Source organism: Gasterosteus aculeatus, chromosome 17 (assembly GCF_964276395.1).
Source record: "Gasterosteus aculeatus chromosome 17, fGasAcu3.hap1.1, whole genome shotgun sequence".
Classification (NCBI taxonomy): Eukaryota; Metazoa; Chordata; class Actinopteri; order Perciformes; family Gasterosteidae; genus Gasterosteus; species Gasterosteus aculeatus.
In genome coordinates, this window is record NC_135705.1 from 21067659 (window position 1) to 21084151 (window position 16493).

At 46.9% G+C, this 16493-nt stretch overlaps 1 protein-coding gene across 26 annotated transcripts in view; it reads left to right on the forward strand.

Annotated features, from left to right (window-relative positions):
• Nucleotides 1-8519, forward strand: part of foxp1b (forkhead box P1b) — a 121028-nt gene extending 112509 nt beyond the window's left edge. For 13 of the 26 annotated variants that reach the window (XM_078092545.1, XM_078092549.1, XM_078092550.1 and 10 more), the window contains 5 exons: nt 408-509; nt 1225-1346; nt 2136-2205; nt 2360-2526; nt 4639-8519. In XM_078092545.1, the coding sequence (XP_077948671.1) occupies nt 408-509; nt 1225-1346; nt 2136-2205; nt 2360-2526; nt 4639-4783 (606 nt within the window). In that variant the 3' untranslated portion in view covers nt 4784-8519. Of the gene's footprint in view, nt 1-407; nt 510-1224; nt 1347-1636; nt 1795-2135; nt 2206-2359; nt 2527-4638 lie in introns of all 26 variants that reach the window. The other 13 variants (XM_078092536.1, XM_078092539.1, XM_078092540.1 and 10 more) reach the window with 1 other exon arrangement.
• Nucleotides 8520-16493: the final 7974 nt, after the last annotated feature.

The window sequence follows — 16493 nt, forward strand, 5'->3', positions numbered from 1 at the left end:
AGAAGAACATACGGCCACATATGACAATTGCATTTGATTAAGCGTTTCTGTGGCTGTGATTATTACAAAATCCATTTCACACAACAGTGGGGATGAACCTGTTTTAAAATGGCCAGTCAATTATTGCCGGGCCGCAGTAATCTGGGATCTCAGGAATTAATCTGAGCCGGCCATAATTGCTGCCCCTGTAATCTGCCTGAGAAATGTTTTTGCTCGCCCTTCATTTACACCCACAAAGGAAAATATATTCAAATCTGCCGGTTTCCGGCGAGAAAGTGCGGCCGGCTTCTAATGGAGTAAAGCGGTTACACTTCACACGGAGAAAACAAACCTGCCGGCCTCCTGGTGAATTATTGATCAGTGCGTGAAGGTTCAATGTTTGTTTCTTGTCACTGTTCCTCATGCAGGCGATCCTGGAGTCTCCAGAAAAGCAGCTAACACTAAACGAAATCTACAACTGGTTCACACGAATGTTTGCATATTTTAGGCGCAACGCGGCGACGTGGAAGGTAATGCTGCTCCTCCTCCTTCCTCCTTTAAAGAGCACCAGAGTAGAGATGTTGAAACGTAAAACCTTCAGCCAAACACATAACAGCCTCCACTTCTTCTGTCCAAATGAGCCCCTCTTCAAACAAACAAGCTCACAGACTCCTGTGTGATGCTGGGGATGTTGTGCTGCTGCGTGGCGTTAGCTTAGCGTTGGGGGGCCTTGCCAGTGACTCCTGGCTGAGCCCCTCGCACTCACTCACTGAAGGGAACGCTCCGTTTTCCAACCGAGCCACACACACACACGCACACACACACACACACACACCACCCTGCTTCACCCCCGTCCTCCTTCAGCTCTCGCAGGCCTTTTTAAATGGGGGCACGTTGGTGTTATTACCACCAGCTGTGATACACACGCCACATGTCTTACGTTGTGATGGGTCGATTACCAGAAAAGTAAAAGCTGCTCTGGACGGCAAAAAGAAGAACAAACGCCACTGACTCTATTGCCATGGAAACCCATAAATATTTACATGTTGAAGATGTTTCAAAGTTTTTATTGGACCGTTTCCTGCCAATAACATTGTGGTTCATCTGTTGTTTTCATCCAGTGCTTGTTGAAATAATTCTCCTTTGAAATGAGGTTGTACCCCCCCCCCCCCCCCCCCGACGTGTTCACTGTACTGATAGAGACCTTTTCTTTCTCTCTCTGTTTGTTTTACACCAACTGAACAGAACGCAGTGCGCCATAATCTTAGTCTTCACAAGTGTTTTGTGCGAGTAGAAAACGTAAAAGGGGCTGTGTGGACAGTCGACGAACTAGAGTTCCAAAAGAGACGGCCTCAGAAGATCAGCGGGTAGGTTTGGTCCTCCGCTCGCTGCTGGGAAGAGGCTGCTGCTCCATCTCATTGTCTGTGTGCCATCACGTCCCCGCTTGCTTTGGCGTGCCCTCCCCTTCGTGCTTTCAGAAGCCCTTTTTTGGTGATGCCTCAAACCCCACGATGGCCTTATTATTTATCTTGATCCTCACCCTCTCCCTCCCTCCCTCCCTCCCTCCCTCCCTCTGTCTGTGTCGATCACTGCATCTGCATCTGGCTGCCCGACCCCCCCCTCCCGCCCCCCCTCCTCCGCTGGTTTGCTTTCCCAGGGTGCCGTTCGCACCAACCTTTCCTTGCATAAGTGCTTTGTGAGAGTAGAGGATGAGTTTGGGTCCTTTTGGACCGTTGATGATGAGGAGTTTAAGCGCGGCCGCCACGTGCAGCGGGGCCGCCCTCGGAAAAACGCCGCCGACGAGCTGCTCGTACAGTAAGCACTTCCGCCCGCAAACCCCTGAGGCCCAAACCTGCATGTTCCCCCACCCACCTTCAGTGTTGCCATCGTGCTTTGTGTGTGTGTGTGTAGCTTCATGCATCTCGCCCTCACAGGCCTCCATCAACCTGTTCTTTCTTCTCAAAGATAGTCGTGTGGTGTTGTCAAGTGATTGGACATCTTAGAACCGTAGCCACATTACAGCAGCAGTAAATGTGTTTAGCGCTTATACAAAGTGCATTGATTTCTTTTTATGGAATCGGATACGGCTGCTGAGGAATGCATGCCCCCCCGAGACACGAGTCTGTGGTTGTAATTGGATTGTGTTCTCTTTGCAGAAGTCCAGCCTTAGTAAAGAACATTCAGACCAGCTTGGGCTACGGTCCGACCCTCTCTGCTGCCTTCCAGGTAACCTCATCCTCAGCCGGGAGCGTTAAGAGAAGAATAACAAGCCCACATGCCCAGTCACCTACTCTCTGTTTTTAAGGGGGTGTGAAAAGAGTGATGGGGAACCGGGAAAGTGCTGACAGGCCTCTTCCGTTTCCCGTTTAATGCTTTTCAGGCTTCAATGGCAGAAAACAACATACCTCTATACACTACTGCTTCCATTGGAAGTCCCACCCTCCACTCCCTGGCCAACGCCATCCGCGAGGAGATGAACGGAGCGATGGACCATGGAAACAGCAACGGCAGTGACAGCAGCCCGGGACGCTCGCCCCTGCTAGCTATGTGAGTGGCACGCCGCCGTCTCACTCCACCGAGACAGCGGCGCCCGAAATAGACCTCGGTGCCCACCCAAAATGCTGTAAAGCGCCCCGCCGCGTGGCACCAGATGAAACAGAAGCAGCGAGGGCAGTAAATAAAGTAAAGGAGGATTATGTAGGAGTGGCGAGTGGGGTCAGGGCCAGAGCTGTGGTCGGCCTCCGTGCAGCCAACGGAAACTCCGCCTTTTCTTTTTTGTTCTTTGAAGGAAGAAAAGGCCGGAGCCCCCTTTGTTATTTTAAGAGGGAATTCATGGACCCCCCCCCCCCCCGTGTTTCCCGCCGTAATCACCTTCCCATTTGTTAAAATGTTTACAAAATGCCCCGACGCTGTTGGCCGCGACGCGCAGGCGAAACGCCTCCGAACCGCTGAAAGAAAAAGCGACACGACGGGTAATTAGTCCGCAAGACTTCATCCGAGATTCGCATGTAGGAAAGTTGTGGTCGGCCGGGAAACCGCACCGACGCCCCCCCTCCCGCCCCCCAGTTGCAGCTTGTCGTCTTGGGGTGTCTGCGAAGTTGTTTGAGGCCTAAAATAACACGGCACGCGCTGCATGGTTTCCAGATGTGGGCGCCGGCCCCCTGAACGCCTGAGCTGAGGGTGAACTGTGCAGCAGGGAGCTGGTGGAGGAAGGTGATGTGTGTGAGCGTGGCTGTGGAACAGGAAGCAGACAGGATGGGTGTGCTGGCCTGAAGGTTCTCCCTCTGCCCCCCCGCTTCTATCTTTAGGCCGATGCAGCTCACAAACCACCATAATTATGTCTATGAGCTTTATGAAAGAACAGAATCACTTCAATCTGTTTTCTTTTGCTGTTTAAGAACTTTGTTCTGTCGCGCGCACTAAATGCCGGCGTCCTCGTCCTCGTGCTCTGGACTAACGTGACGGGATGCAGCTTCTCTCTCAGGCTACATTCAGGTATCCAGAGAAGACTAATTATAAGCAAAGTGTAGAATCAGCATGCAGCTCAATAAGCATAATAATAACAGTTTCATGTCTGGCCCGAAGCCACAGAGTCCGACCTGAGGCAACTTGTGGAGTTACTTTGATGTGAAAGAAAAGCTGACTTTACTTTTTCTCCCCCCCTTTCTCTTTTATTTATGGTTTGCACACAAAACATGTCAGCTCATTAGCATGCGAGCGTCTCCGTGGCCGTGGAATCACGTGAACGAGCCGCTGACGGAGCGCGTGCCAGGTGCCGCTCGGCGTGGCAGTAGATGAGCCCGGTGGCAGCGCGGGTCGGAGCAGCCGGTCCCCTGCAGCTGCTCATGATGCTCCTGTTCTTTATTTATTTAGTTCCCCCCCAGCTCCTTTATCCCTGCTCTGTTTCTGTAATGAGAAATTTGGCAGATCTCATCTCTTTAGTGGCTCTTTAGCCCGGGCTGTGAGCTCGGAGGGGGGGGGCTCGTGTTTTTGCCTTGTTTACAAGTGACAGCGTTATTATTCTCATAAGAGCTGCGTTTCTTATCGCGGCGCTCTGCTGGCGCGCCTCTCCTGCCAGCGCCGTTCTTCCCTTATTGACACTCGGTTGAAAATATGCATTAATTCAGGAGTCTGAAGCGCGCGCGGCGGTGTCTGCTCGCCGTGTTTGCTTGAAGTTGATTAATGATAGAAGCCGGCGCGGGGTCGTCCTCCGGGGACCCGCCTCGCAGGTTGTGCATGTTAACGAGCAGGAAGGGGAACACACAGCGCGCCGCTGATCCGCCGCCACCAGGAGGCCGACAACGGCGAGTCCATTCTCTCCTCGCCGTCGCACGTTCTTAATCTTCCTCATTCATCAATCCGAAGTGAATAGCTTGTTGTCGGCTGCCGGGAAAATAAAAAATAAAAAGCCCCTCAGCTCCGCCGCGTTGGAACACCTCAAAAGAAAGCAGAAATTATCGCCAGCGCCAGCGAGGCCCCCCCACTCCCCCCTCATCGGAGCCAGACGTTTGTTTTTGTTCCCGTTTCTCTCTGCGAGCGTGTGTGTGTGTGTGTCCATGTGTGTGTGTGTGTCCATGTGTGTGTGTGTGTGTGTCCGTGTGTGTGTGTGTGTGAAAGCAGAACTCAAGTGCTATTCCGAGCTCTCTCGTCTGCTTGCAGGCACCACATCAGCATTAAGGAGGAACCACTGGACCCCGAGGACCACGACGGGCCCCTCTCCCTGGTCACGACCGCCAATCACAGTCCGGATTTTGATCACCACAGAGATTACGACGACGACCAGGGCCACGACGACATGCTGTAAGCTGTGTCCCCGAGCCCCCCGAGCCCCCCGAGACCCCCCTTCCCAAAGCCTCGGGGGCCGAGGACAGTCACGCTCATCCGGGAGACCGACTGCGCTCGGTAGACGACAAACACTGAACTGCAGTCTCAGCCACTGATGACAGCTCGCCAATGTCTCCCGAGTTCACTTTTGTAGTGCCATGACAACACACACACACACACACACACACACACACGACAAAAAAACTGAATACACCCCGAGTACGGGATTATTTTTCTTCTTCTCTTTCTACTTTTTATTTTGCGTAAAAATTAAAAAGTGAAACTTCATTTGTACACCTGTGAGCGATGGACTTTGATTGGTACTTCGGGGGGAGGGGGAGGAGCCAGAGACCGTCGCCGTGCAGCCAGGACGGACTGCAAGAGGGGCTGCTGCCCCCCCCCCAACACCCCCAACCCCCCCATCTGACCGAGAGGCAGAGAGAGAGAATGACTGACGTAATTAATTTACACCGGGTGTGTGTGTGAGAGTGTGCGTGTGCGTGAGTGTGTGTGTGTGTGTGTGTGTGTGTGTGAGTGTGTGTGTGTGTGTGCGTGTGTGTGCGTGTGCGTGTGCGAGCGCAGACTTGTTCATTGTCGCAGCATCATCACGTCTCTCGGCGGGAGGCTCGTCGTTTTATTCGGGTGTCGTTGTTGTTCGAGGTTATGAAATCTTTTCCATTGGACGCTGTAGTGGATTTTGTCTCCATCGTCTTGGACTGATGTTACCGATGTGACGTCCTGCTGTGAAGATCGATGATGAATGTTTATGATTTCCACTCATGTTGCTCTTTTTAACCACACACAGGATGCAGAATGTCACATGCCAAGTAGCATTTTTCTGTCATTTATTCCACAATCTTTTCACAAACAGACCAACAGAAAAAGTCACCACTGAGCCCCCCCCCGCGCCTTCCTGCCCCCCTGCTCATGAAGTCCACTGGCAATGCACTACTCGTAATGAAGGCTCTCCTCGCATTGATGAAGTTTAATTTAAGATGAATGACAGAGAAATCATGCAGGTTATGATTTATCCTAAATGATACTTCTAAAAAGCCCCTCCAGGCAGAGCATGCTGAGCCCCCCTGTATCCCCCATCTGATCACTTGCTCCCGGTGCTTTTACAGGTTTTTCTTTCTTTCTTTTCTCATTGGCAAAATGAAAATGTCAGGTGTGCGCCGGGGAGATTTCGACCAACTAATTGTGATTCCTGAGCACAACTCGTCGCTGCATTCAGACCAACGTTCATTCCCACTAGTTTTTCATGACCAGTTTCACCTTCCAACCTGCTCCTTTCCTTTCATGGAGGGTGAGCCCCCCGCGCCTTGCAATAAGACCCCGACATTGCACATTCCAGCATGTGACAGCCGTGTTAAGGGAGCATACCGCACACGCCTCGCAGGGAACGCCATCCAGCAGCTTTGGTAGGGAGGTCAATGAGTTTCACTTCAGCAATCAACCACTTTTATATTTATTATTAGTGTTGTTGTTTTTTTCTTTTTTAGTCGTTGATGTGTTCTGATATCTTGTTCTGTGACTACCAAAGATAAACTACAGAGTTGTGTGTTTCATGCAATAGCAGATAAGGCCAAATATCTCCTCAAAAATGCTCCTCAAACTGGTGTTTTCGTTCTAGTTTTTAAATTTTCTTTCTCCATAAAAACCAAACCGAACAGGACGGCCAAAGTAGGAGTGTTTTTTAGTACTTTAGTTTGGGCCGGCGGGCGGAGAAGGAAGCTCTTTGGTCAGCGGGTGTGTGTGTGTGTGTGTGTGTGTGTTTGTGCGCAATATAAAGGGGACGTAGATTTAGTCAAGGAGGGAAAAAAATGGGAAACGCTTTGCAGGGAACAATGTGAACGGATTGTATTCTTCGACTGGGCCACACGATCTACAGTCTCTCTTCTTTAATTCCTTTTCTTCATTTGTGTCCTTTGAAATGATTGTATGCCACTTTTTAGGTGTTTTAGCGTCTTTTGGCAAGACTTTATGATTGTGTTTAGTTTCTGTCAACTTATTACTTTTTATATTAAAAAAACACTCCTGTCAACGACTAAGCTGGGTACAAGGTACTTTATGGCAGTTATTGTTATATTTCATTTATAGTTCAGCGCTCATTAGCTAATGAGAGGAAAAGGGCAGTCTGTGGTTAATATCCAGGCAGCTGTGCGATGGGTCAGTTCCAGCCAGGCCGGGATCGTGAGAACAGGGCCCAAACCCCCCGGCCCCCCCTCCCGGTCATCTGGCGGGTTTGTTTGGTATTAAAAAGGGGAAACCGCTGGTAGATTAGAACGTTCTCAGCACGTGCAGCTCGACATTACTAAAGATAACGGCATGAGAGAAGAGGTCTGTCCGCAGACCTCAGATCAGACCTTTAGGGAGTGATTCCATTCAACCACAAAGACAACAAACGTTTCCCTCAGTTGCACTTAGTTGTATGTCTTGCATGTGTAGTTAAAGATACTTTAAAGAGTAAACTACAAAAAAAACAGAGGAATGAAATTCCAGCTTATTTATCTCCACGGTTTCATCGTCAAACATCAAACCTCAGGCTTTTTGTTCATGGAAATGTCCCCCAGCTTCACCCGGTCCTCTCCTTCTAAGGGCGTTCCCATGTTTCCGTTGTACATACATGTGCGTTTGGCCTTTGTCTCTTTCCCGTCAGTCCGTCTGACTTTTTCTTTTTTCTTTTTTGAGATCAAAAAATACATTTGTGTTCTGACGTTTGCTTCATTGCGACTGCTTTGTATTGACTATGAAATCGCTATGAGAAGAAAAAGAACTGCTGTATGTATCGGAAAAGCAAACTGTGCTGCAAATGTATTTTACTTAGTAATCCTTGCTTTAAAAAAATGAAAAAAGGGAAGAAAAAAAATCACATCATCCTGGCAGACATCGGGGGGGTGGGGGGGGGGGGTCTAAACTGTAATATAGAAGACAGACTTTTATCTGTTATCATTGACCTAAGCATTTTGTACAGGTTGTTCCCCTTTTTGTGTTAAGCTGTTTTTTGATACTTTTGAAGATTCCTGCGCTGACAGAAGGGCAGACATCGTATTTCCTCGTGCATGACTAATCCCAGGGTCACAGACGGGGGGTGGAAGTGGTCAGTAATAATATAAGGGTGTATCAAGCTAATGATATTTTATATGAAATGAATAGGAAAAAGAAAAAAATATGCAGTGCCAAGATGTAAAGAATATTGTTGAATGCTGTTTTGTTGTTTTTTTTTCTTTTCTTTATAAAGTTTGTTTCACTCGCGCATCCAAGATGTGTCGTCCTGCACCGCGTCATGTAGGTAAAACACACGTTTCTGTTCGCCAACATATTTATATTTTAACGGGTCCAACCGAGCACAGCAGGCGGGTCAGAGGCCGGACGCTGAACCAACAACGCCGCCGCTTCATCCATGAGCAGCCATCCAGCCCGCTGTCAGCCCGCCCCCCTGATGGAGGGGGAGGGGGGGGGGGGCATCAAACCCAGGAGCTGTCACTCAGCTCTCATCCCGCAGCAGCTTTTCCTTTTCTTCCTCGTTCTTTTTTCTTTGAAGTTTCTCTGTAGTTTTCTTTTTTTTTTATAGAGAAATATTATTGCTCATCACTTCATCAGTGTGTAACCTCCTCGTCATTCCCCGTCTGTCTGACACAGGCCACTCTGTTGTAGTCAGTGGCGCTGACTGACGTGAGCATTCTAAACATGCAATAAAATGCTGGTTGTTCAGATCCTTTGCTGCAAGTCTGGTTGATTCTAACGTTCCTTCTCATCGTCTCACTGGATGCAGAACGAGTCTGAGGACATTCGTCTTAGATCTCGGCAAAACAAAGGCTTTGTGCACTGACTGCAAGGTCAGTTAATGCATCAAAGGTGAAGAAACGTACGACAGTAACTCGTATTTCCAGATATGTATTATAATGCAAACAAACGGGGCATGAAAAACCTCTTTGTCATTATTTTGTCCGTCGATCTGTTTGCTGCAGACCTGTTTGTCATCTGCGCCAGAACTCTCATCAGCACCAACATTAAATCGTATCGTAAATAAAAAGGCAGTTAAACTGTCTTTTCCCTCACAGCAATTTAGGTAACTGCATTTGATAAGCTATAAATTGCAACAGCATTAAAATTTCAGAAATAATAGAGCTTGGGATTTGGTGACAGGCGCTAATGCTGATGACAGGACTTGCGTTTTTACGACGGAGGCAAAGGTCACGTTGGCCACTAAACAGCAGACAGAGATCAAGTCTAAGCACTTTTAATCTTGTGAAACAAGCAATTACAAATAGTTGCATTGATTTGTTAAAAAGCTTCAGGTGACGTAAATTGTTTCTTGCTTAGCTCGAAAACATAAATGTCAAGTGTATTATTAATTAAGGCCTTTGAAAGACAAGATTTAATGGAAACGATATAAAATCACAAGCGGTTTCAGCGTGGGCCGTATTTCACCGGACGCTGTGTATCGGCCGTTGATCAGATAACGGTAAGCTAAGAGGAACGCGACGTGATGGACCGTGTTTGTGTTTGAGGAACTCGTGAATGAATCACATTCACATTTGATATCATTGCAGATCATAAACGGATTAAATGTTTTATTGGGTAAATCGCTTCAGCCGACACGGACCTGTGCTCATAAACCTCTTTGCTGACAACAAACCGGTAGAACTCGTCGCCACTTGGTGCTTTGGTGGGATCGCAGATACCGAAAACAGGCGGTCCCACCATAATTACCCACCCGAGTCATGTGACGTTACAAACGGGATGACCAGTGACGAGACGAGGACGACGACATTTAAAATGTTCAGAACATTTTAAACCTTAAGGATTAAAGATGGAAAAAAACACATGTGACAACATTGACATCATATTTGGGTTGAAAGTGCAGACAAAGTATTTGTATTACCAGAGAAAAAGATCATAATTCATGTAAAGTATAATCAAATGAAAAGTTTCAGTCATTATTTTGACAATCCATGACTAGTTAGATTGTTACCATGCATCACTTTTCATAAGTATTTTCTATCTGGCAGAAACGGGTTTGATGGCATATTACTGTTATGTCAGCATAAAGCATCCTTTAAATCATCTTTAAACCAAAACTCCAACAAGTCGTGGAAACCGTCTCTCGTGCCAAATCCTCATGGATCCCACATGTTGCTGTTGAACCTCTGAAGCTCTTGTTCTCCGTCGTGGTCTACAGGCACCAGACGGATCCTTCAGGAGGGCAAACACAGACCCGGATGGCCGCTGTACACGTTGTCCTGATTGAAGCGTGGCGCAGCCGCTTCAGTCACACAGTCAAAGCTGGCAAACGCCCAACATTGCAGTGAGGCAATTAGCAGTCCTGCAGTGTTTGTTATTCATGGTTTGATTTGAAAATGTGTTTATTAAGATGGGCTGCGAGCCCTGGTGTGCAACAGACCTGCTTGTAATTAGATTCCAATTATTTGTCTGTTTCTGATATTGTAAACTGGCACTTACCACATCAGTTAAATTGACACACTGCGACGCTTGGTTTACTCTGTAATTAAAATGTGTTGTGTTAATTAGATGATGACCACTTCATTCCAGGGCTCTTGTGTTTGTGCTCCTCGGCGGCTTGCTGTTTGGATCATGAGCTGCCAGACGCTTCCCTAATCAGCCCTTGTTTTCTTTCAATTACCACCTGCTGTTCAGAAGCCAGGCCTCGCCGCCCCGGCACGCCGGCGTGCACGCGCACAACAGTAACGCAAAGGCCCGCTTTACCACCGGCTCCAACACAACAAGCAGTAATTCACCGCTGGGCCCGCTGGCTTCTCCATTAGATACGGATACGAATGCGAGAGAGAGTCCAAGCAATTAAAAGCACGAAGGTGCTGATCACCTCAGTCAGCAGCCTGGCGTGAGCAGTGATGTAATTATTATATTATATTACAAGAGAGGGGGAGCTGATTGTGCTGGTTGGTATTGTGACTTCGTACGACTCGACTGTTGTACGTCAGCGCCGAGCCAGCGGTTAGCAGCTAACGGCGGCAACACATAGCAGGCGCTCTGCGGCCGTGATGAGCAGGAAGAGGAGAGGAGGTGACCGAGAGACGTCCTGCTCTGCACAGCTGCACATCTTGTACATCACGATACCTTCAGGATGACAATGGAAAGAGCACCGCGGCACCAAAGGCACCATCAGATCAAGCCGAGCCGGCAAACAAAGTGACTCCCACGGCGAGCTGCACTCAGTGTCTGACCTGCAGTCCCGTGCCAGCGTGCAGCACCACTGTAAGAAGTGTTGTGTTTGAATAATTGAAGAGATGCAAAACAACATGAATAATTGCGTCTGGCTCGCGCACTTTGTGTCATAGTGAATTAACAGAATGGACTGCTGCTGGGACCCGTTCTGAGAGGGATGATTTCTCGCCGGGTTTCAAACAGCGTGTTGGAGCTAATGGTTCAAGACGGAGAAATGTTTTCATGTTGGAGAAATACCGTTTTCTACACAGACAGAATTTGGACCGGGCTTTTGTTTCATTCTGGATTCATGGCTCTGTGGTTCTCTGACAGATTAAGAGGAAGCGCGTCGTTATAAACTGGATATGTCTGAATGCTGCTCTGGTCCTCTATGGGCGTTCTCCCCCCCCCCCTCCCTCCCTCCTCCTCCTCCTTTCCATCACAAAAAAAGCTATCATCTGGAAATGTCACGGCCAGTGTTTACCTGCACTGAACCTTGATTGAGGAAGCCTGACTTTACACTGATGCCCTCCTAATCTGTATGACTGGCATTCTAATTCCTCTGACGCTGCCATTCAAAACACAAACATGAAATGTTGGTTTTAGAACCGGGAGACCTGGTAGAGTGAATTTCAAGTGCTTATTCAAATATTTCATTAAAATGTAAATTTTTACAACGCCTTACGTCTAGCTGTGCACAAGGCATGACTTAAGAAGTTATGAAGTTATAACAGCATTTCTCTCTCTGATGCCAATTAACCGGTGGGGGGACTCTGATGTCCTTACCTTGTTTTCTCGCTGCATAACGGCGTACTAACAAATGCATCACATGCAACAGGAGTTTCAGGTATTGACAGCTGAGATTGGAAGACTGGAAGAGAAAGAATTAAGTCAAACGTGAAGCCTCCTGGCGAGTGGTGGCTAATCAATTCTCTCCAAAGTGCACATGAAGTGATTAGAATTAGCCTTACGCAGAGGACGGGGTGAGGGAGAGTTTTAAATAAGACCACACAGCACGTTTATCTCTCGTTGGGAGCAGAAAACCACCGGCTGGAGGTCACGGCTGAGGTCAGCGTGGAAGCAAAGAGACGGAAATGATGATTGCAGTTTTAATAGCTGATTGTGAAATGGAACCAACCTGAATTAGTTTGTGTAAAGATTTAATCATTAAAACAGTTTACTTTAAAAACCATATACTAATAATTTATATATATATATATATATATAAAAAACATGGATTTGTTCTGAAATTATTAGAACTTCTTTTGACATTGACTTGAGTTATGTATTTTTTTTTAGTCCATGTAGGTTGTAAAACACCGTAGTTCTTTTTTTTGGCAAAAATATTTTACGATTTTATATTATTGTCATTCCTCAAATTATTTCAAATGTTAATTTAACATTTGCCTCTAATGTTTTTAGGAAACAAAGCTTTTGAACTATTATGTCAGATGTATATATATATACTGTATGTATATTTATAATATATATATACACACATACACACGTATATATTAATATATATATATATATATATTAGCATTGACACCTCAGTTAAGCATTTTCTTTTGTAGTGTTTTTCTGGTGTGAACCATTCGATCACCAAGCACAGAATATCCGCTGCGAGGCTTTTTCCTTGTCAATCAGTTACCCGTCATGACAGAGTGTGTGTTCTCCACAACACGTATCAATGATTAAACAGCGTTCTGTTGACTTTTAAGGTGCCTGTCTGGCTTATTTGCAGTTTAACCGCCTTGATCAGGCACTGCAACTTCAGCAAAGAACCTCGGGCTTTATGTCGCTCGAGGTTCTTCCCTCTTCCCCTTTTATTTCTTTATTTATTCTCTCATTTTTAACTTGCAGACGGAAGAAGACAAAATGGTTGCAGGTGGTGATGAAAATAAGAGCCATCCATCATTATTTATTAGGCATGAAAAAGATACACAATAATGTAATTTAATCTCTCGGCAGACAATTATTTCCACATATTGATAACGCAATGCGAAAAGTGCCATGAATCCTAATATGATGTTTGCTTTTATTGGTCTATGATACAACCATAACAAATAATGTAATTGTATCAGGGAGAAAATGGGATTATTTGCACATGCTAACATTATAATATCAATCTGCCGGGACAACGGTATCATATTATTTTGCTGTGCTTAACTAGTTACAATTTGCATTAACGTATTATTTCTGGCTGCAGTTTAAGACGCTTCTCTCGCTCTGCTTTGAGCTTTTCTTACTTTCTCATTACAGCCCAAGTTTCAAGTCCAGCAGCCGCCACCATTTCCGTCTTGAAGAAAGAAACTTTTACACGGAGTTTTAATGTGGTTTTCATTGCTGTCTGCGTGCTTTGGCACAGATGAATCATCCAGCCGTCGGAGGTTAAAGAAGCAACACACAATAGACACCATTTCTATGCAAATGACAGTGAGGGAAACAAAAACACCTTTTTCCATTAAGCCGTGAAATGCTTTAAACATTTGCATGTAGGTGCACTGATTTGGTTATTCACAATTTCAAAATGATTAACATTAATGAAGGAGCGGCTTGATGCACTGACTGTCAGGCCACATCAGGCCATCTCTGCAACCTCCTCTGCGCTTTGCATGGCGAAGCGATCACGCCATTCTGAACTAATGACCGAGTCGGCCCGTGTAAAATTAGGCTGTGCATCTACTTTCTGACATTACGAGAATGTTTTATTGATGGCTCATTATTAGCAGTCCAGCAGTGAGGTGAGTTTGATCCACCCAGAAGATGTAAAGTGTAATAATAATAACGCCTGCTTAATAATTAATAGCCAAAACCTAATCCATCTCTGCAGAGAATATGTACATATTTAAGTGTCTCATTTGAATTTTTGCAACAAACACACACCTTAAAACCATTAGACGGCCGCGGTAATGACAGGTTTAAACGGGCAGATTTTTAAGAATTCATGTGTTGTTGCCACGTGTGGCCTGTGCTGGAAGACAGAGGTCGTCCTGTTTATTCTGTTTGATTCTGCGAGCGGCCCGGCGCTCGTCCCCGTGGAGCGGCGAGCAGAACACACACTGTGAGCGGGCGTCAGCCGCCACCCGAGGCTACACCAGTGTTTGCAAGTCATTAGTGGTTTGTAAATGATATTTGTTCCCATGTGACATATCGTTTGAAATGCTTTTCTAATAATAACACCCACTGATAATAAAATAAGGGGCCCTCATGTTGTGATCATGCTTTTCATAAATTTATTTTGAAAAAAAAAAAAAAAAGAAACGACGCAGGGAGACATTTCAGAACGAATAAGCGTTGATATGAGTTTCCCTCTCAGATGATCCTCAAACAATGGCTCCGCTTTCAGCTCCGTTCAGTCAGACCAGTGAAAACGTCTCACGCCGAGCTGGAAAGAACGTTGAACGTAACCCGACTCGGCTCGGTCGCCCCGAAGCTCATTGCACTTTATTCTACGAGCAAAAAGCTTGAACCGTCACCTCCCTCCTTAATGACTCCTGACAAACGCCGTTTGTCCTCCTGCGGTGCTGCTCCTGCTCGCCGCAGCACAGAGGACGCCGCGTGTCTGCTGAATAGGAGGCCGCACCGCCGCTCCAACGCCTTTCGCCTTGTATTTTAATGAAATGAACCAGCGGCTCGGGGATCAACAGGCCCCCCCGCGGTGAATGCCAACAACGCTGCTGGGCCCTTATCAGGAGCCCGCTGCCAATCGGTGGCAAGCGAAGCTGCACCTTCCCTGGATACGCCATTGGTCTTTGAAATTAAAGTTGACGCCTGTAATCCAGGGAAATGGTCCCTCTACTTTCGCTTAACACCGGTTTAGTTTCACCCCAGCTGATGATAAAGCATGACAGAAATACAGAGACTATCTCCTGGCCGGGGTTGATAGGTTCTGCCAGCTTATCAGGAAACAGGCGGCTAACCTTCTTGTGTCTGGCACGTGGACAAAAACTGAGGAGTCAATTTACAAAAGAAGGCATGCTGGGTGGCTTGTAAATAAAACCCTTATTTCTTCACAAGAGACAAAATAACCAATTTAAAAAGCCACCCAAAAAAAGTGAGCAAATGCAGAGGACGGGCGGCTCAGCGCCGTGATAGAGTGTATTCATGTAAATCCGACGGAGCACAGCTGCGGGAAATTGACAGGGATCTACTGGAGCGCTTTGCCTGTAAAGGGTGGGATTTACATGGCTAACTAGGGCTTAACCACCCTCCCCCCAGTTTACCTGTTACTCTGTGGCCCCCGCGCGCCGGCTAAGGTTGCACTACTTATTCCTAATGCCTGTTCATCCCCCCTCATGTCTGTCAGTCTCAGAAATGAACTCGGTATCGGGGGGCTGGTTTCGGCACATCAGGACTTTTGTTTGTTTCCTGCTCGGCAGAACTTTCCCCAGCAGCCGGGAGGCGTGCGCGGGGGGGGGGGGGGGGGGGGGGGGCTGCACGTCTGCTTTACGGGTAATTGAGATCACATTAATGCACGTGTTCCTCCTGAGGAGAAAGTGCAAGTCTTTTCCTTTTGGACAGGATGTGGCTTTGGGCAGTTGGGGCGGTGGGCGTCGCTCGTGGGCTCCGGCGCCCTCAGCTGAGTCTCAGCCCCTGCAGGCGGATTCTGCAGGCCGCTCCGGGCGCTTTAGACTGAGCAGAAAAAAAATCTCTCTTTTCTTTACACGTAGAACAGCAGCAGCGAGCTGAACGCAGTCTCAACAAAAACATCTAACTGTTTTCCTGTTTCTTTTGTTCATCTGAACCCAAGATGCCTCCGTATGATTAAAACACACAAATAGAAGCGATTCTATTAATGCTCTCGTCGTATCACGCAGGAAGTGCTGATGCAAAGCGTTCCTTTCTGCCTTGTGTGTTTTGTATTTTTTCCCTCCAAAACAATGATTTTCTCAACTAGAGCCGCCGCCAATAAAATTAATGGGAGACTTGCTGAGTCCATACAGGAAGTGGGCTTTTTAAATAAACACATTGTTTCCAAACTAATCCACACCCCTGTTGTTTACAGACGGGGAGGCAGGCAGCGTGCAGACCGGCCGCTTCGCCCCGATTACCCCCCCTCCTGTCGGGGCTGCTCCAGTCCTCAAAAAGGGAGACGACCGTGGAGCAGGTTTGATGTTCTTCCTGCTCAGTATTTGCATCTGAAGCACAAACAATAAGAGAGTCACCAATTCATCCTATTAGTCCCTTTGGCAATTTCCAAACTTTTGGAGGACCCTGACCTTGAGTTGTAAGGGGAAGCTAGTTAGCCTAGCTTCCTACCATTAGCACTAATTCCCACTACACAACATCTGCATTTTAAGGATGTTATTTCAACATCGCTCGCGTCCGTTGCTTCACACGCTTTTTAATTTATGTTCCACTGCAGCTGAACATCTAGTTTTAAATGATAAACCATTGTCAATATTATCACAGGACATATCCTATTAGCATGGAGGGGCCCTTATGTAATGAATATATTTTGCATGATCAAATTATCATCCCTGAATTGGACTTTTCTG